Below are 19,874 nucleotides of genomic sequence, written 5' to 3' on the forward strand. Positions count from 1 at the left end.
AACACCTAGTGTAAAGATATGCTGTGACAGAAACATTCATGTTTTAAAAGAAAATAACCGTTTCCCGGATTGTCAAAACTGTCTCTTAGTCTTACATACATAAGTAACACACACATGCATGCACACACAATTATTCATTGTTGATGCACTCAAACACTGACACACTAACAGTAACTCACACACAGACACACACACACAGACAGACAGACACAGACACACACACACACACACACACAGTACCGCAGGGACACTCAAATAACTACTGTGTTTGCAAACAGGACAGGAGTGATTGAGAAACACGAATGGAGAAGAGACAAAGATTTTCTGGAAAGCAGTCAAAACAATCACGTAACAAAGGAGGGCAGGGAATCAAAACAATCACGTAACAAAGGAGGGCAGGGTATCAAAACAATCACGTAACAAAGGAGGGCAGGGTATCAAAACAATCACGTAACAAAGGAGGGCAGGGTATCAAAACAATCACGTAACAAAGGAGGGCAGGGTATCAAAACAATCACGTAACAAAGGAGGGCAGGGTATCAAAACAATCACGTAACAAAGGAGGGCAGGGTATCAAAACAATAACGTAACAAAGGAGGGCAGGGTATCAAAACAATCACGTAACAAAGGAGGGCAGGGTATCAAAACAATCACGTAACAAAGGAGGGCAGGGTATCAAAACAATCACGTAACAAAGGAGGGCAGGGTATCAAAACAATCACGTAACAAAGGAGGGCAGGGTATCAAAACAATCACGTAACAAAGGAGGGCAGGGTATCAAAAACAACGCTTCAACACATCAAAGTGTTCACGGTGAAAACAACATTACACTGAAGTCAACTTAAAAAGCCTCAGAACGATTAGACTTGAAGAAAAACGACATACTTTGGGTAAAATGAAAAGAAGGCGCTTCATTCGGAACAAAAGCAAACCAACTCAAATCATCAAGAGGGAACTCGTTGCTGCTATTTACAGCTGACTGAACTTCACTCTATTCAAGGTACATTTAATGGACTCATCATGCAACATGGGTTTTGCACACCGAATCACAGCAAAAACTGAAAGTCACGTCACATAACAATGTCCACCAATCAAATTACCACTCATCCAGTATGCGCATGACCTCTGACTCAGACACATAGCCGTACAGCTCTCTGAAAATGCAAGGTACCCCAAAATAACAACAATAAGCTCTGTAAGTTTATGGCAAAATCCTCAACTGGATTGGGAAAGAAATTAAAATAGATGAGCAAAAAATGTCAGAAGAGAAAAAGGGCTCCGGGAATGAGGTTTACTTCACATGAAAACCTGCGAGGACAGGAGGAGTTGCCTTGGAAACAGTTTCTTCTAGGCCTAGATCACTAAATACATGTTTTAAGTCTGCATTGAAAAGACTTTGTGTGTGTGTGTGTGTGTGTGTGTGTGTGTGTGTGTGTGTGTGTGTGTGTGTGTGTGTGTGTGTGTGTGTGTGTGTGTGTGTTGCTTTTTGCGCAAATATCTTTAAAGACAATTAGGGATTTACAATACTAACTCACATGTCACAGGTAATGTGCCTTTCCATGCCTGTACTGTATTCTATGCAAATAAAACATGCTAGTCATGGCTGAAGATAAACAGTTCAAAACGCAATTTCCACTCTGACCAGTGAGTGCTTTTTAGCTCCCTTTAAAAAACGCTTTAGTCCCAAAATCAATGCATATGCAGAAGCTTATTAAAACTTCCTTGTCAGCATAATGTAAATTTGGCAGGCAAGCTACAGTAACCGTATGTCAATAAATGAAGGGGTGAAGGGTAGGGTGAACATTACACTCTGCTTGTGATATTGTCAGGATTCCGTGCTCAGGTGAATATTATAGCTGGAATGTTTCCGCCAGGTTTTTCTTTTTCTGACGACACTTACCTGTCACCCAGCTTTGAGTCTCGTCCGTCAAAACTATCTGACCCCTTTGAAAGTCTCACAGTAAAACAAAATACTCCAAGTCAGTATTCTAACAGTACACAGGCAAAATAAGCCCTCACAGAACAAAAATATTATCCATGCTACCCAAAATAAAAAATAAATTGAAAAAAGAAAAGGGTTATATGAAAATCAAGAGACAGACAGATGGAAGGAAGGAGGGACAGAGAGCGATAGGAAGAGAAAAGAGACAGACAGACAGATGGAAGGAAGGAGGGACAGAGAGCGATAGGAAGAGAAAAGAGACCGACAGACAGACAGATGGAAGGAAGGAGGGACAGAGAGCGATAGGAAGAGAAAAGAGACCGACAGACAGACAGATGGAAGGAAGGAGGGACAGAGAGCGATAGGAAGAGAAAAGAGACCAGAGGTAGTACCCGCTCAGCTACAAATGGTGATCTCTTGGCAAGATGACAGAAGAGGTACAGAGACAAGTTCAGATACCACAAACACATGTTCTGCACACAGTCAACAATAACCACAACAACAAGACAGCACTAAAAAAAGAAAAGTAATGTGTATTGTGTAGCTGCTCTTAATATAAAAAATAAAATATCGAGCTCAACATCTTCATTGCTTGGATACTTGTTTCTTTCCTATTTTGTATTTTTTTTCTCTTGTGTGTTTGTGCATCTCAAAGACAGATCGTAAGAAAAGGCCTAGCCTTAAATCTTAATCCTTGTAAAATAAAGTTCAGTTCAGTTCAGTTCAGTTCAGTTCAGTTCAGTTCTCTCTCTCATTCAACACCACACAAAAATCCACCAACTCCACTTACTCGTCAGACTCATCCTCCTCCTCATCATCATCACTGTTGTCGAGGATGGTGTCTGAGGACATGGACGCTCGCAGGTTGTGCTCGAACTGCTCCTCCTCCGTTTCCTCCTCCTGTCCGTCGAAGGAGATCTCGAACTCTATCCTCTCCGGCGTCTTGCTGGCTTTCTCTAGAGGCTCGTCTGGAACTTGAAGAGGAGCCGCTGAAGATGGGAAATATCTGGCAACTACAGTACAGTGTCAGAACATTCTTGTGCAGGTGGTTTGTGAACAAAATGTAAACATTCAGAAAGAGTGATGGTAGGGGGGGGGGGGGGGGGTGGAGAGGAGAAGGGAAAGAAAAAGAGAGAATGGGAAGGAAAGAGAGTGAGAGAGATAAAGAGAGAGGCAACAAGAGAGAAAAGAGGGCAAGAGAAAGTGCATATGTGTGCGTGCGTGTGTGTGTGTGTGTGTGTGTGTGTATGCATGTGTTGCAAGGTGGGGAGCAGAATTGGTGAATGTGTGTGTATGCCTGTGTTGCAAGGTGGGGAGCAGAATTGGTGAATGTGTGTGTATGCATGCAATCATGTGTCTGTGTGTGTGTGCCTCTGTGTGTACGGGAGTAGGTGGGTGTGTACATGTGCTAGGGCATGCATGAGCATTTAAGCCCATATTCAACTAAATAAATTCAAAGTGTAAAACTACTTACGAATGTGTTTCTTTGGTGTAGCTTGTCCATTTTTAAGCTGTGCTTCTGTTTCTTCTGCTGGAGTGATCACAGTGGTTGGAATGTTTTCCTGAAGATTAGAAACACCACAGCGATAAAAATCCTTCCTTCCATATGTATGATGAGACTACACTTTAATTTTTTACTGGAACCAAAAGGGTTGCATGATACCTTCTGCATGAGAAACCGGTTTTAAATACAAGTCTGCTTTTATCATTTCATCACAAATAACATTCTGCTACTTACATGTACATACCTAAGAATGATTTCACACCTTTTTCACCATATCTATGTGACATAATTGTGAATTACTTTAGGAACTATGTCTGCAGAGAAAAGTAAAAGACAATAAAACTAAAATGATATGACAAAACTAAAACACAACAGTTTGTTGAGAGGAATAGCTTTATGAAATGGTATTGTTCACTTCTAAGGAAAACTACCATATCTTTGCTTACCTTGGAATCTTCAGCGGCATCAAGGTTACGTTTACGTCGTGGTCGTATACGCGACTCTGGATTGAAGTGACGATAGCAGTAGAACTTGACTGCAAAGCAGAGAGAACACCATGCAGTAAAGTACAGACGCTGTTACAGACAGAAGAACGTAACCACATGTACTGTACAGAGATGTAAAACGTCCGAGTTTGGTACCCGCATGACAGAGGAAAACTGTCCCCTGTTGTGCGTCCAAATTGGTCAACTGTGTGATAATTTTATATGGAATAGGAAAGGAATACCCACAGTTTGAAGTCTTGAAAGAAGACCAACCAAAAGACACCGTGAGAGTAAAAACAATCCACGGTAGTTCGTCAGTATACGTCTGTACTTGTTGTAGCGAGAATTTGAACTGAGGGAGTATGGTGCGCATGCGTGGAGGGTCACTACTGGTAGGGGAGACTACTCCCACAAATGGAGCACTGGTGAAGTAGCCAAGAGTTAGCGACCTTGACCATTTATTGGTTACAAGGTGCTACTCAGTCTGATACTCATAAGTAGGGTGACTCCTTATAGTTAAATTGAGGTGATGTATTGGAAAGAAATACACTGACACACATACATACACAAAGTCTGATACAAACGAGCTAGTCTTACACGTACAGCTCATTAGCAGAAAGACGCTGTTACAGACAGAAGAACGTACCCACATGTACTGTACAGAGATGTAAAAACACTGACACACACACATACATACACAAAGTCTGATACAAACAAACAAGTCTTACACATATAGCTCATTAGCAGAAATTAAGATACCAGAAAACATTGTGTAGAAATTTCAATCACACAGACCGCTTCTATTTCTACGTGCTGGAAAAAAAACGAAAAGCAACTGATCCGCACAATTCCAAAACACTAAACCTAACTGTCTTAAGTACACAGAAATTGAAACGGAAGAAGAAGAAATCAAAACTTGATCAAATGTAAAAAGAGAGACACAGTGTAGAGACAAAGTGCTTGCTGCCGCGCGAGCTGAAAAAGTTTTCCCTCTTTATCTTTGCTGCGCTGGCCGCAAAACTTCTCCGCACGGAGGTGTTTCCAGACACATCGTACATAGGGTGGACAGATGTTTTTACCTCCTCCCTCCAGTGGTCGTTCACAGGAGTAGTTGTTGAGACGTAGACCCACCCCACAGTAGTCACACTTGAGGCAGTGTCGGTGGAAAAAGACGCCCTCCGTCGCCTGACGTTCCATAATGTAGACTCGCTTCTCACAGAAGTAGCAGAACTCACTGCCATGCTGAGCGGCTAGCAGTACTGGTTGCCCTTTCTGTCAACAAACCGACAAGAGATGTGATACACAAAGGGAAGTAAGCGATCTAAATGCATACGGCATGTGTAATAGAGTATGTGAGAGTTATTCAGAACCAGTCTTCTTTTTTTTTTGTTTTTTTTTTGTTTGCTTAACGCCCAGCCGACCACGCAGGGCCATATCAGGGCGGTGCTGCTTTGACATAATAACGTGCGCCACACACAAGACAGAAGTCGCAGCACAGGCTTCATGTCTCTTTCTTTCTTTATTTGGTGTTTAACGTCGTTTTCAACCACGAAGGTTATATCGCGACAGCTTCATGTCTAACCCAGTCACATTATTCTGACACCGGACCAACCAGTCCTAGCACTAACCCCATAATGCCAGACGCCAGGCGGAGCAGCCACTAGATTGCCAATTTTAAAGTCTTAGGTATGACCCGGCCGGGGTTCGAACCCATGACCTCCCGATCACGGGGCGGACGCCTTACCACTAGGCCAACCGTGCCGGAAACCAGTCTCCTGGCACCTGAGAGAATAACAGGCATTGGAATGAAGGAGCGACTGTCATCCTCAAGACAAGAGATGTTTATTTACACATATGAGATTAATCCATAACTATAAAGCGTACATGGCAAAACTTAACAGTTTTTGTTTGTTTGTTATTTTTTACCAATTAGCATCAACTGTTGTTCTTTGTTGTCTCTTTCAACTTCTTCTCCGCTGTCCCTCTCTTTAAAAATAAAAACTGATTTGAAAAGGCTACTTATCACTATCAGAGGAATGTACAAAGGAAAATTTGCAACAAGGAATGGTTAACTCAGGGGTACATGGTTCAAGTTACGCACAAATACATTTATCCCCTTTCCCATTAATCTTCTTCCATTTCATCTACTGTCTATTTTCCAACATTTCTTAGGCTTCTTCTAGTTCCTATTTCGCATTATCTGAGCTAAGCATAACGTAACAGGTAGCAGTCTCATTACCAAAGATGAGACAAAGAAGCACAGCAGACAAAGCTAAATACCTGAACACCAGCAAATTACAAGTACAGTAGAACCCCCTATTAAGACCCCCCAATTTAAGACTCCCTCCTTTTTTTAAGACCTTGTTTTCGCAGACTTTCTGTTCATGACCTCTGTAAAATTACCCCCATTTTAAGACTCCCTCCTTTTTAAGACCTTGTTTTCGCAGACTTTCTGTTCAAAACCTCTGTAAAATTACCCCCATTTTAAGACTCCCTCCTTTTTAAGACCTTGTTTTCGCAGACTTACTTTCTGTTCATGACCTCTGTAAAATTACCCCCATTTTAAGACTCCCTCCTTTTTAAGACCTTGTTTTCGCAGACTTTCTGTTCATGACCTCTGTAAAATTACCCCCATTTTAAGACTCCCTCCTTTTTAAGACCTTGTTTTCGCAGACTTTCTGTTCATGACCTCTGTAAAATTACCCCCATTTTAAGACTCACTCCTTTTTAAGACCTTGTTTTCTCAGATTTCTGGAGGTCTTAAAAGACACTGTAACATTCCAAAAACTGAAAACGAAAATTTGTATATTCTCAAGAAGTATAATATCAGTCTGATCACAAGTGACAGTTTAAACGAGGGCATGAGAACACTTGAAAGTCAGCATGGCCGAATCAGTACACAAATAATTAAACCATAGCTGCCAACCTTCTGAAGTCAAAATCCAGGAGCCAGTTTAGTCTTGAATATGAGCAGGGAGAAGTTGTAAAATTCCGGAGATTCCCGGAAAATCCGGGAGGGTTGGCAGCTATGTTAAACCAATGGAATGAAAACAGCGCAGCCATGACCCAAATCTCAAATTGACAAAACTAATGACATTCAAATAAGATCACCTTAGCAGAAGAGGACATGAGATAGCAACGTCATTCCACCTAAAGCAGCATCAGCATTTTTCTTTTTTCTTTTTTCTTCTTCAGAAAATGGAGATCTACCTCCTGTTAAAGGCACAGTGCGCCTCCCGTAAACCATCACAGATACTGTCAGGCTTTTACACACGGTACAAACACCCTTCCATTTGAACGCTCACCAAACGGGAACATCCTAGGTGCCCTACGTAAAGAGCGAGCAATTTTCAAAGATTTAATTTTGCGGATTGTCTCAGAGACCGTGGTGCGTTTTGGCGCTAGACTAACAAACATTCTTAAATCATAAAAGAATTCTTTTTTCATCAAGACAAGATCAGTGCAATTCGAAGTTTTGAAAGTTTGAAAAAAGAAACGCCCGGAAGCAGGGTCACGCAAGGTCGTGGTTCTCGTAGCAGACGACGGTTTATGCCTATCGCCAGTTCCTCTGAACAGTCAAAAGCCATCGCGAGAGTTCTTGTGAACCACAGCTGTTTGTTTCGTGCATAGTCAGAGGTACATAATAACGTGCTATTGCAGATAAGCTCACAGCGAGTCGCATTCGAATTACAAACTGACGACTGCATTGTGAAAAAGGGAAACTGGATCACACGGGTTCACGATGGCTCAGGGTTAAGATAAACCACGCAAAAATAAATTCTTTGAAAATTGCTCGCTCTTTACGGAGGGCACCTAGGATGTTCTCAAGCGGTGAGTGTTTAAATGAAAGGGTGTTTGTACTGTGTGTAAAAGCCTGACAGTATCTGTGATGGTTTACCGGAGGCTTACTGTGCCTTTAAGCTGAAGCACATACTTAGGCAAAAAAATAAAAAATAGTCTGTTTACGGTATCCCGACCGACCCTATTTTTTCACGCGACCCTAGACTTTTTGGGGGCATTTGGGGAAGAAAAAAATTAAATTAAAAATTTTAAAAATTAAATTAAAAAAAAAGTCTGTTTTTTGGCAAAATAACTTAAAAATATGTTTTTTTGGAAAAAAAATAATAAATTCCCGACCTACCGACCCTATTTTTTGGGCCTATGTTACCGTAAACAGACTTTTTTTTTTTTGGCCTAATGCAAACTGTAACAACCCAACTTGAGCAGACCTAGCTCCAAGAACCAACAACAGCAAATGAGCCAGAACAAACTCAAACCCAAGAAACAAACTCCAACAAGCAGAGACCATAACAAAGGAAACTCCAAGAAATACTGATCTGAAAGCCAAAACTCCCAAGGGCAAACTCACGCAAGAACACTGTGAGATAGACTGAACTCCAGTCAAATAAAACTCCAATCCGAACAAAACAGAATGTTGTTCATTCAATGCAGTGCATTACCTTGATGACTCAGATTAGTCAAAGGAGAGGCACTAATCTTGCTGAAATATGCCATGTATTCAAGCAGGATGCCTGTTTCTTTAGAAAGCTGCCACCTAACTCCCTCAAAATATTCATGCAGTAACACATACAGATAGACACATTAGTATGAATGGTGTAAAACGTTTACTTCTTACATATTGGTTCTTTTTCAAGCAATAAGGTCATATAAATGATCGACTACCTCAAAACATGTTACATGTACCAACTTCCAAGCTATCAGAACGTGGTTTCAAGTCTCCTTTCTTCTTACAAAATACTGGAGAGAGAAAAAAAAAGAATTGGGAGAGGAGATAGTTCAAACCCCAAAGCAATCCCCAGAACTTGGGGAAGACAGCAAGCAATGCAATATCCAGTCAGTTCCTTTTCACGTGTTTATGCTATCAAACTCACAAGGCTTTTTTTATACTATCGTATTCCTCAGAGTCAATGCTGGTTTGAGAAAAATTCAAGATGACTTTAGACAAAGTTCGGCAGCAGTTACAGTCACAGAGAGGAAAACTCGCAGCATGTTGAGAAGAATCCCCACGCCCACACAGAGACGTATTCGGAAGCAAATTCCTGCTGAGGAGAGACGAACCTCCCTCTCCGTCTGAGGCATAATTTCCGACATAACAACCACAGATCAAGCGCACAGGCGCCGTCCCTACCATGCGACGAACGGGAGGTGGGGCGCCCTGGTCCTCGTTGGACCGGAACTTAGCGACGAGGACTTCAGCCATGGCAGTGACGCTGACACTGCCGGTGTCACCTGGCGGCTGCTTGTCACGACGCTGGCCGGCGGCAGCAGCGGGGGCAGTGCCCAGTGGGTCCACCTGCAGTCTGTTGGCGATCTCCTCCATGGGCAGTTTGTTGTACTTCATCAGCTCCACAGCTTGGTGCTGTGAACAAAAATATACAGGCATAAGAACATCTTGCTTCATTAAAATCGAAAATTTTATTGTAAATTTTCATTTAATAAATATACCTACCCGAATCACATGTAGCATTGACACAATCGGAGATGCTAGGTTCTGAAAAGGCTAACCGTCTAAGGGAAGCAACCCCAACCACAAAAAGTGTAAACGTAGCCATGGTAATGACCATACACCCGGGGAGTTACCTCCCATCGTGCATGCCATGTCACTACTGCTACTGAACACGTGGTTCATATCATTCGACCTAAAGAATAAATTCTCCAAATCAAAAGCGGGGTTGGCGGGAGGGAATATACTATGTGATTCGGGTAGGTATATTTATTAAATGAAAATTTACAATAAAATTTTCGATTAAATTACATATTCCTACTCCGAATCACATGTAGCAGATTACAACAACAAGGCGGTGGGAAAGAAAAATCTAACTCACTCAAAAAACCTTGCCAAAAACCTGGACCGCTGCCAAAGAATCAGGGCGGTCCCAGTGGGAAAGAAAATCTAACCCACTCAAAAGCCCTTGCCAGGGCTGGCCCACTGCCAACAGGCAGTGAGGGAACCAAGGAAAGTCCTGATTGACAGCCGAGAAGTATCTCAGGCAAAGCGAAAGAGACAACCTCAGAGATCCAGAAAGCTGTGCTCAGCACTTCTTCCAATCTCCTAGCCGTAAAAAACAGCACAGGAATAGACCCAAGCCTTGGATTAATAACCCTGGCGAGCCAAGGGAAAGACAAGCTTCCCCCCCCCCCTTTTATTGGAAGGAAATGCTAATGTCCTGAGAAGATCCGTGCGTAAGGTTGTCCCCTCAACTGAGAAGGACGAACCCCCGCGGTGACCTTAAGACAACCATGCCAAAGTCTGCAAACCTTGGGATGTAGTAAAGCCCAAAAGGCTTGTGAGAAAGAAGTCAGCTCAAAATAAGAGTGACCAATCCCCACGAAAGAGCGAGAGAGAGACATCCAAGCACTAAGTACCAGAGTCCACCTCGAAGAGAAAACTCACAAAATAGAAGGTCGCCAGTTATCCCCTACCAGTCCCTGCGAACGCAGGGAGAGAGGTAGCACCCGACAGCAGCCACTTACGACTGTGCGTAAGCTACCGGAAGTGAGGACCCACGGTGGTCAAAAACCGATGTGACTGGCAACCATAAACAAAATGGCTAAAAGCCAGAATGTTCCCAAAACAGTCTGCTTGAAGGTAATCGAGAGTGAATCAAAAACCGAAAGCAGAAAACCAAGACTGGTAAACGTAAACCGTGAAGCCAGCCAGCCATAAGACTCCCGAAACCAGAGTTCTCAGGGAAAAAACAGGCAGTTAACTTCCTAGCCAAATCAAGAGCCTACCTGAGTTTGGCCAGAAACCCAGAGCGCGTCTGTCCCTGTCTGAAGACAGAGTCCAACGCGGAGAAAAACGGACAACCGCCCTAGACAAAGTTGCCTTTTGTAGCCGGGCGACTGTAAGGAAACCCGACCCAACAGACGTCATCCGGACTCGCCTCATACTAAGATGAGGAAGAAGAGAGGAAAGGCCCAAGACTGAAGTCACAGGAACCGAACCTTAACTAAACCTCTGCCCGAAGGAGAAGAGTAGCCAAAACCTGAGAGAGAGGAGGAAAGCCACAAAGAACTACTCCTCAAACATCCATTGTCCAAGACAATGCCCCCTCAGGAAAACCTGAATGTAACTTCCGAGGCCAACTCAAGTGAACCTTAAGTTTGGACGAAACACCAGAACGCGTCTGATCACTAGAGAAAGACAGAGTCCGACTCGATGAAAGACAACAAGGACCAAAGTCCGAACGTTTGTGGCCAAACAGGGGTAACCTGAAGCCAGAGAACCCCACAAGCCACAAGAAACGGGAAGGCAACAACCACCATCGCCGCAACGTGGAATGGCTGTTGCCCGGCCAAGGCTGCCTATTGGCTGCCAGCTTAGCTTAACCAGAGGAATGAGCATGCTTCTGCTAAGCATGTTTCTGAGTATGCTAGCCCTACCTTCCTTCAACCTTTGTAAAGCAGTCAGAGACCTGGTGATCTCTACTCGACTGAATCTCTACTGCAGGCAAAGTTTAAGCGACTCTCTTTGACTGTTCAGGGAACTGAGAATGCGAAAGAAACGAGTCCCTCCGACACCCGCCGTACGAGCGTAGAGAAGGAAGGGCAGCCTCATCTGCTCCATGCTCACCCTAGCAAGGGCTGGCCAACAGAGTAGAGAAAGGAGGCAAGTTCCAAAGGCTGAATAAGCAAGAAGGAACAAAAGGTGAAGCCCGTGTAGCCGAAGCCAGCCAAGGCTGAGCATGTTCCGGAACTGAACCATAGTAGAAACAGCGGCAGAACCAAAACACTAGAGATACCACCTTCGGGAGGAGATGGCCTAGCCAAAACCTGCAAACCGTGGTACCTACAAAAGGTGACTAAGGAACCGGAAGTAGAAAAACATCCTATCTTCACGGAACGGAAGTCCGACATCGACAACAAAGTCAACCAACAAGGAAGCCATCAATGTCGATGCACCCAAGGGAAATCCTGAGCCGAAGCTTGAGCTGCGACGGAAATCCAGAACGTGTTCGATTGCTGACTAAAGACTGAGAACCAGAATAGCTCAGCTACGAACGCAAACCGAAGTCACAGTTGCTGGTGGTAAACTGATGAATGAGATGACCGGAAACCGGAAAACCATCCAACCGGAAAAAGACCTGACTTATCCCCCTACTGACGGTCGTGAATAGGGGAAACGTCCAGGGCCACCCGAACTGACTAGGCAGTAAACGCAACACCCAACAGGTAAAGTGAAGACTGCCCCGGCTGAGGCTAAAAGCCTAAATGCCCGTAGGCCAGCCGCTGTCCCTCACCCACCGACCTCCGAAGGAGTGTCAGGAAGAGGAGAAGTGTATCCGAACAGAGCCGGAAATGCAGCAGACAAAACCGCAAAAAACGGAAGCGAAAGATGCATAGAGTAGACTGAGGCCGGAAGCCCGAACGCCCGTAGGCCAGTCCTCTGTCAACTCCAGTCAAAACCGCAACGTGTACTTGAAATGGAGGACTTATGCTTCCAGTAAAACCGGAAACACCACGCCGACAACGGCTGCCGCACTGGTGAAACACAAATGCCCACGACGGAACAAGAGTGAGACAGACCAGAAGAGGACTGGGTCCAGAACCCGAACGCCCGTAGGCCAGTCCTCGATCAACCCCAGACAAGCCACTACGTGCGCTTGTGATGGAGAACCTATGCTTCCAGACAGGAAGTGTAGGAGGCCGAAGCCCCGCCCGGGAAAACCTTCGACGTGCCTCTGCCGCAGCTTAGAGGACAGCGTTAAGCCTTTTTCCCAATAACCAGCACGTGTGGAATCGCTGACGACAGACTGAATGTCCGACACAACCGGCGAAAAAACCGAAGTCCACGTACTGGTGGAAGGCCGGTGAAACGACATAACCGGAAAACCGGAAATCCGTCCCCCCCGACGTCGTCCTAACTCATGCCTCGACCAGGCTAAGAGAGAGAAGACGGCAAGTCTGCAGCCGCAGGCACCGGAACGGCAGTCGACGCGACAACCGAAGGTTGAAACGCTGACTACATCGGCCAGAGCTGAGACACCACCTGCCCGAAGGGCTGGCGTTGCTCCTCAGCTACCGACATCCGGGAGGAAGTGGAAGCGAAAGGAGCAGTAAATCCGGGTGGAGCCGGAAAGCACCAGACGAGACCGCGAAAAGCGGAAGCGCCGAATGCGAGGACGGAGGCCGGAAGCCCGAATGCCCTAAAGGCAACGTCCGGTCAACCCCGGAAACGACCACAGCGGGTGCGTACGTCAGAGGACCTATGCTTCCAGCGAGTGCCGGAAGCGCAGCGCCAGAAACGGCTACCGCCATTGCTCCGCCACACAATGGTCTTCGAGGAAGCCAGGGTGTGACTGAACAGAGGACGAATGCCCGGGGGGCCACGTCCGGTCAACCCCGGAAACGACCACAGCGGGTGCGTACGTCAGAGGACCTATGCTTCCAGCGAGTGCCGGAAGCGCAGCGCCGGAAACGGCTACCGCCACTGCTCCGCCACACAATGGTCTTCGAGGAAACCAGGGTGCGACTGAACAGAGGACGAATGCCCGGGGGGCAACGTCCGGTCAACCCCGGAAACGACCACAGCGGGTGCGCACATCGGGGGACCTGGTCAACCCCGGAAACGACCACAGCGGGTGCGTACATCGGGGGACCTATGCTTCCGGCGAGTGCCGGAAGCGCAGCAGTCGGAAACGGCTAGACAACTCCGGAAACGACCCCAGCGGGTGCGTACGTCGGAGAAGTAGCCGGAACCAACTGCCGCCATTGCTCAGCCACACAATGGTCTTCAGTGAAGCCAGGGTGCGACTGAACAGGGGTTTGCGGGTCGTGAACCCGCCGAAAAGAGCTGTGTCCCAGCAGGGACTGTCCGACGGCCTCACGAGGGCCTGTGGACCAGCTCGACTTACTTGAATCGCCAACCACAGCGGTAGAAGACGAAGAAGCAAAACATCCGCCCTAGACAACGTCTCGGCCGGAAGCGTCAAAGAAGCCAACAAGTTGACGTCGCCCACAGACAGCGGGACCAACGGAAGACGCAGGCTTGGAACGCGAAAATTTCTTCACAAAGATAAAGCAGACACCTGCAACACCTGATCTGCTAACGGCAGAGAAGGCGAGGAGAAGAAACAGGACGTACAACAGTATATGACTGCCCCACAAAGTGTTTGTTCGAGGCAGAAAGAGTAACGAACAAAACATAACAAACATGTTAAATCCGAAACCACGACCAGTCCTACGGACTGGTAGATACCTGCTAAAGCCTAGCCAAGTAAACCACTGTCAGCAACGCTGATACACAAAATGGCGGCCAAGCGATAAGTTACTGGACAAAATTTAGAAGTCCAAAACGGACGAAAATTAAGCAATAACAAAAATTCCTGTCAAAGTAATGACGAAATATGAAATGGCTTACCAACTAACAAAGCAGAAGGCAAAAACGCAGGTAAAGTAAGGAGAACCTCACCATAACATAGGCCTAGCCACATAAATAAGCCGTCAGGAAAGCTGAGCAACCGAAAGTGGCGGCCACAAGATAAGTTACTGAAACGCATTTAGGAGTCCAAACGGACAAAAAGTCAGCAACTATAGATAAATTCCTGTCAAACCAAAGACAAGAAGGAACAAGCTTACCAACTAAACAAAGCAGCAAGCAAGTAAGAAGGTAAAATTACGTTTACCTCCAAAATACATAGGCCTAGCCACAAAAATCTGTCAACTCATGCTGACAACAAAAATGGCGGCCAACAGTAGTCACTGAAATATCACAGGTCCAAACACGGACGAAAATCAGCAACTACAACAAATTTCCTGTCAAAATAATGACCAAAATGGAAAGAGCTCACCAACTACGAAGCAGGAGGCAAGATAGACGGTAACGTGGCCGGTGGGTGTCAAAACAACACCAAACAGCGCAGCCACAGGGGAGCCCAAAAATACAACAACCTGCTCCCTCGAAAGCTGTAAGGTCGAATGATATGAACCACGTGTTCAGTAGCAGTAGTGACATGGCATGCACGATGGGAGGTAACTCCCCGGGTGTATGGTCATTACCATGGCTACGTTTACACTTTTTGTGGTTGGGGTTGCTTCCCTTAGACGGTTAGCCTTTTCAGAACCTAGCATCTCCGATTGTGTCAATGCTACATGTGATTCGGAGTAGGAATATGTAATTTAATCATACTGTGATAATACTTGGTGCTGTAAACACACGCACACACATGCATCCCCCCCTCCCCATGTACACACACACACACACACACACACACACACACACACTCACACACACACACACACACTCACACACACACACTCACACATACACACACACACACACACACACACACTCACACACACACACACACACACACACACACACTTGTTCACTCCAATTACCTGTCCATCCCTGAGTTTCTTGGATCCCAGCTGAGCCTCCTCTCCGTCCTCCTTGTCCTTTCTCTGCAAAAACCACAACTCCTGCATTGCAGACCGTCAGTCTTGTGCTTGCAATAATACCGTCTAACACAGGACTCCTTCATTAACATATTTGCCAGGCATGCATCACTGCAGGTAACAAAAGTTGAAAGGGTGTACTTGACACTTAAACAAACAACATGAAAAGTCATCAAATATTCCTCAATATTAGTTCTCTTTCCTTGTTTGTATTATGACTATGTAAGTGTAAAGCGCTCTGGGCTTGTCACCACGAGGTTTACGCGCTATATAAGTAATCGTTATTATTATTATTATTAATGTCACATTATTTCAACCACAACAGATGAAAAGTATTAGAAGTCTGAATTTCTGGTATAGGAGAGAAAAACAACAACTCTGATACTAATTTAGTGTTAGGCTAAACAGGATTTCCAAAACTTTTGGTTTTATTTTTTGTCTTGAGAAGAAATTGTCTGACCCCGATCCTACCAACCCTTTTCAAAATCTTGGAAAAAATGTTGAACCATCATGAACATTGTAACATTGATACAATACATACATTATCCTTTCAGCTGAAAGCCACTGCAAAATAAATCACATTTCCTCATGAATACATCGTCAACAGCCAGGTACTAAAGGCCAAGATACACCATCGGTTTCGCCCATACATTTGAGACCGACCGCCCGAAACTGACCACAAACCGACCGTGTGGCATCCGAACCATAAGTCGCACACGATTGACAGCATCCGCCTCGGCCCGTCCGTTCCAAATACAGCTGGATCTATTCCGAACGGATGGCAAGCATCCTCCAGCCAATGAGCGCACGTCTTTCAGTCAACACCCACTTTGTAAATGGCGGTCAGTTCAGCATCAAAACTTGCCGATTCGGAATCGAAATATCTCATCAACCTGAATCTTGGAATCTTGGCTACGAGTTGGAATCTATGGAACCATGGAAGTAAAAACTACAAAAACCAGCAACATCGAGACCTGTTCCTGCTGTCCATGCAGCAGACTTCCACGTCAAATGTGGAGTAAAACGACCTTCACCTCGTACGTCTCAGGAGCATGGTGTGGCAAGCGTTCCGTTCCTCTGAGACGATCAGGTCTAACCCGTCCGCCTCAAATGCATGTGCGAAACCGATCGTGTATCTTGGCCTTAACAGGCGCTCAAGTGTATCATCTAGTCTCAACTGCCAGCATCCATTAAAAGCAGGTGCTAGAGATGGAGAGTAAATATAAACAGGGTTGTCTCCCTACCTTCTTGGACCTGTTGATTCGGGAACCAATTTTGCTGAGCAGGGAAACTTTGCGGTTGGGAGACCGTGGCATCTTCGGTTTCTCTTCCTTGGGCTTTGGGCGTAATGGAATGGCTGGGGGAAAAGAACAAATGAAAATGTTTGTCTTCGTTTGACGTAATTTATGAGAGTATGTGTTACCAGTCACTTCTTTATATTCACAAAGGAAGAATATACAACCATTTCTTTTATTCTTCTAACAGCAAAAAAGTTCCTTTTGCCCAGAAAGAGTAGGTCAATGTGTTCTATGTGTGTTCATACATTAGTGTGTGTGCGCGCATGCGTCAGTGTGTATGTCAATCAATCAATCAATCAATAAACTTTATTTATCTCTAAAAGAGAAATTGCATTGCTGAGCTTTTGTGTCCGTAATAAAACATACATAAAACATTCAAAAATAAACATTTGTTCTTTGTCATTCATACATGTGTGTGTGTGTGTGTGTGTGTGTGTGTGTGTGTGTGTGTGTGTGTGTGTGTGTGTGTGTGTGTGCATGCGTCAGTGTGTGTGTGTTGGTGTGTGTGAGTGTGTGTGTCTCTCTCTATCTCTGTTTCCATCCTGTGCATACACAAAATTACAACAGTTTTAAAATATAAGTAAGGGCTATAGCATAAATCCTCAAACTCACTGGAAGGCAGAGGTTCATGTTTGAATAGTTCGTAGTACTGCGAGAGATAGGCCACCATGGTCAGTTTGTCTGGCACCGCACAGGACGCCATGTCCTCTCCCGTCATGACTGGAGCAATTCCCAGCTCTTTCTGGGCAGTGTCGAAGGCCTGAAAGCACAATGATTTGGATAGAATTAATTTAACAAGTGTGGCGTGTTACAAAACACACTCAAATGAAAAGATAAGCACATAGAAACACACACACACACACACACACACAAACAAAACATACATAACCTTCATGCAAGTACATTAATAAAAGAGTGGCATCCTGATTCAATTAGAAAACTGAGTTATCTGTTCTTGTTTTCTCTTTTTTTCTTCTTATCATTTAGAATTTCTAATGACAAGCTAATCAGATGTTCTTATAGAATTGTATTCACAATCATTAAATTTAGAAACAACAGACAGAAAAACAGAAAGACGGAAAGAAAAAAAGAAAAAAAGAAAGAAAAATCCAGGAAACACTTACCAACTGATTGTTTTTGACTGTTTCACACTCCATTAGAGAATTCACGTTTCTGGAAAAATAAAACCATTCATGAGAACATCACTAGAAAAGCATCTGAATTCATAATAACTAATCAGGGAACATCCTGAGTTAATGACAATGACATTGATGGTTAATTTAATCAGATTTTCAATAAGAAAAACCTTTACACAGTAACTAAACCGTTCTATTTATCTCTTGTCTTATTATTTGTTTTGTCTTTTAATGTGCACCACACTGAAATTTCTCTGTATGAGATAATAAAGTATTCGTATTCGTATTCGTACACACCACCAGAGAGGCCCACGACACAATGACAACTTTTTTTTCAAAATGCCAGCATTGCAGGTTCTGATTGATTCTTTCCAGAGAGCACGTTCTAAAGCTTTTCAACAAAATAATGCTGAATAATAGTCTTTCTTTCTTTGGTGTTTAACGTCGTTTTCAACCGTTCAAGGTTATATCGTGACGGGGAAAGGGGGGAGATGGGATAGAGCCACTTGTTAATTGTTTCTTGTTCACAAAAGCACTAATCAAAAAATTGCTCCAGGGGCTTGCAACGTAGTACAATATATGACCTTACTGGGAGAATGCAAGTTTCCAGAACAAAGGACTTAACATTTCTTACATACTGCTTGACTAAAATCTTTACAAACATTGACTATATTCTATACAAGAAACACTTAACAAGGGTAAAAGGAGAAACAGAATCCGTTAGTCGCCTCTTACGACATGCTGGGGAGCATGGGGTAAATTCTTCCCCCTAACCCGCGGGGGGTGAATAATGGTACTTTGAACTGTCAAAACATCAGACGTCAAAAAAGTTGGTACGACATTAGTTGTAATGTAAATTAAAAATAAAACTTACACGAGTGTGGGCTTAAAGGCGTGTATAAGAGCGCAGAATGCCAGCCCCGATCGCCATGATGACGTGAAGTCGACGATGTGAACGCCTCTGTAGATACCTGTGTTGAGCACTCGTTGACACCAGCGCAGCAAGTTGTAACTGTCCACGTTGTATTCTGCACAGTGCAATCACAAACCGTCCTCAGCTTTTTATTCCATACATGTCTCTATTCACAATACAAATTGCACTGTCCTCAACTTTTTATTCCATACATGTCTCGATCTATTCACAATACAAACTGCACCGTCCTCAACTTTTTATTCCATACATGTCTCTATTCACAATACAAACTGCTACATAAACAGACATAAAACTAAAACACTGAAGTATGGAATTGATAGTTATGTTGCACTGGAAACATTCTTCTTCTTGTCTGCAGCTCCCACATTCAGTGATTCTATTTTATTTATTTTTTCTGCATGAGTGGGCCTATACGCCAGAGTGTGTATTTTCATTGCCATTTTAGGCAGTCATACTTAGTCTTCAGGGGGATGGGTATTTTTATGTTTCTTTAACCCATCTTATACTCTGACATGGGTTTTTAGATCTTATTTGATCGATTCATTTCAGCAGAGTCCATAAAGGACAAACACCCACCATTGGAGACGACATTGCGTGCCCTCTTGGCGGGCACCTCGCTGGGCCCTTCCTCCAGCTCCTTGGGGTCGACCACTCCGTCGTAGAGATGGACCACCTGCCTGGGCTTCACACACGTTGTGCTCAGGTTGGGATACCTGTGCAGGCACAAGAGAAGCACACTGACTTTAGCTGTGAAAAAGGGCTATTTACTATTACACAAACCGTCAAATTAAAATTATAATTGACTTATTTAAATCTGAAAGCAAAGACTGTTAAACCTGTGCCAAGAAAACAATTTTGACCACCACAAAATGACCTTCGCCAGGTTGATACTGCATTGACCTAAATACAACTATAAACACAAAAACTGCCATAGTTAATTACAGAACAAAATTAACCTGCAGCAAAATTCCATCGTCAAACCAACCTTGTGTTTGGATCAATGCTGTACTGGTGGTAGTTTTTGTGCAGTCGAAACAGTGACTGTTGTACTTTTACAGAATAAAATTAACCAGTCAAATTCCATCGTCAAACCAACCTTGTGTTTGGATCAATGCTGTACTGGTGGTAGTTTTTGTGCAGGCGATCAGGGGTGG

General features: G+C 44.2%; 1 protein-coding gene across 1 annotated transcript in view; it reads right to left on the bottom strand.

Moving 5' to 3' along the window:
- The window catches only part of LOC138961514 (protein-methionine sulfoxide oxidase mical3a-like), a 53,927-nt gene that overhangs the window by 33,896 nt on the left and 157 nt on the right, over nt 1–19,874 (bottom strand). Inside the window, exons 1-12 of the mRNA XM_070333167.1 lie at nt 19,817–19,874; nt 19,297–19,433; nt 18,661–18,814; nt 17,775–17,823; nt 17,263–17,410; nt 16,597–16,709; nt 15,296–15,358; nt 9,081–9,311; nt 5,011–5,203; nt 3,893–3,981; nt 3,417–3,504; nt 2,733–2,931 (exon numbers count right to left, since the gene is read on the bottom strand). The exon at nt 19,817–19,874 is cut by the window's right edge and continues 157 nt beyond it. Coding sequence (XP_070189268.1) covers nt 2,733–2,931; nt 3,417–3,504; nt 3,893–3,981; nt 5,011–5,203; nt 9,081–9,311; nt 15,296–15,358; nt 16,597–16,709; nt 17,263–17,410; nt 17,775–17,823; nt 18,661–18,814; nt 19,297–19,433; nt 19,817–19,874 — 1,522 coding nt within the window. The remainder of the gene's footprint in view (nt 1–2,732; nt 2,932–3,416; nt 3,505–3,892; nt 3,982–5,010; nt 5,204–9,080; nt 9,312–15,295; nt 15,359–16,596; nt 16,710–17,262; nt 17,411–17,774; nt 17,824–18,660; nt 18,815–19,296; nt 19,434–19,816) is intronic.

The sequence above is a fragment of the Littorina saxatilis genome, linkage group LG3 (genome assembly GCF_037325665.1).
Source record: "Littorina saxatilis isolate snail1 linkage group LG3, US_GU_Lsax_2.0, whole genome shotgun sequence".
Lineage (NCBI taxonomy): Eukaryota > Metazoa > Mollusca > Gastropoda > Littorinimorpha > Littorinidae > Littorina > Littorina saxatilis.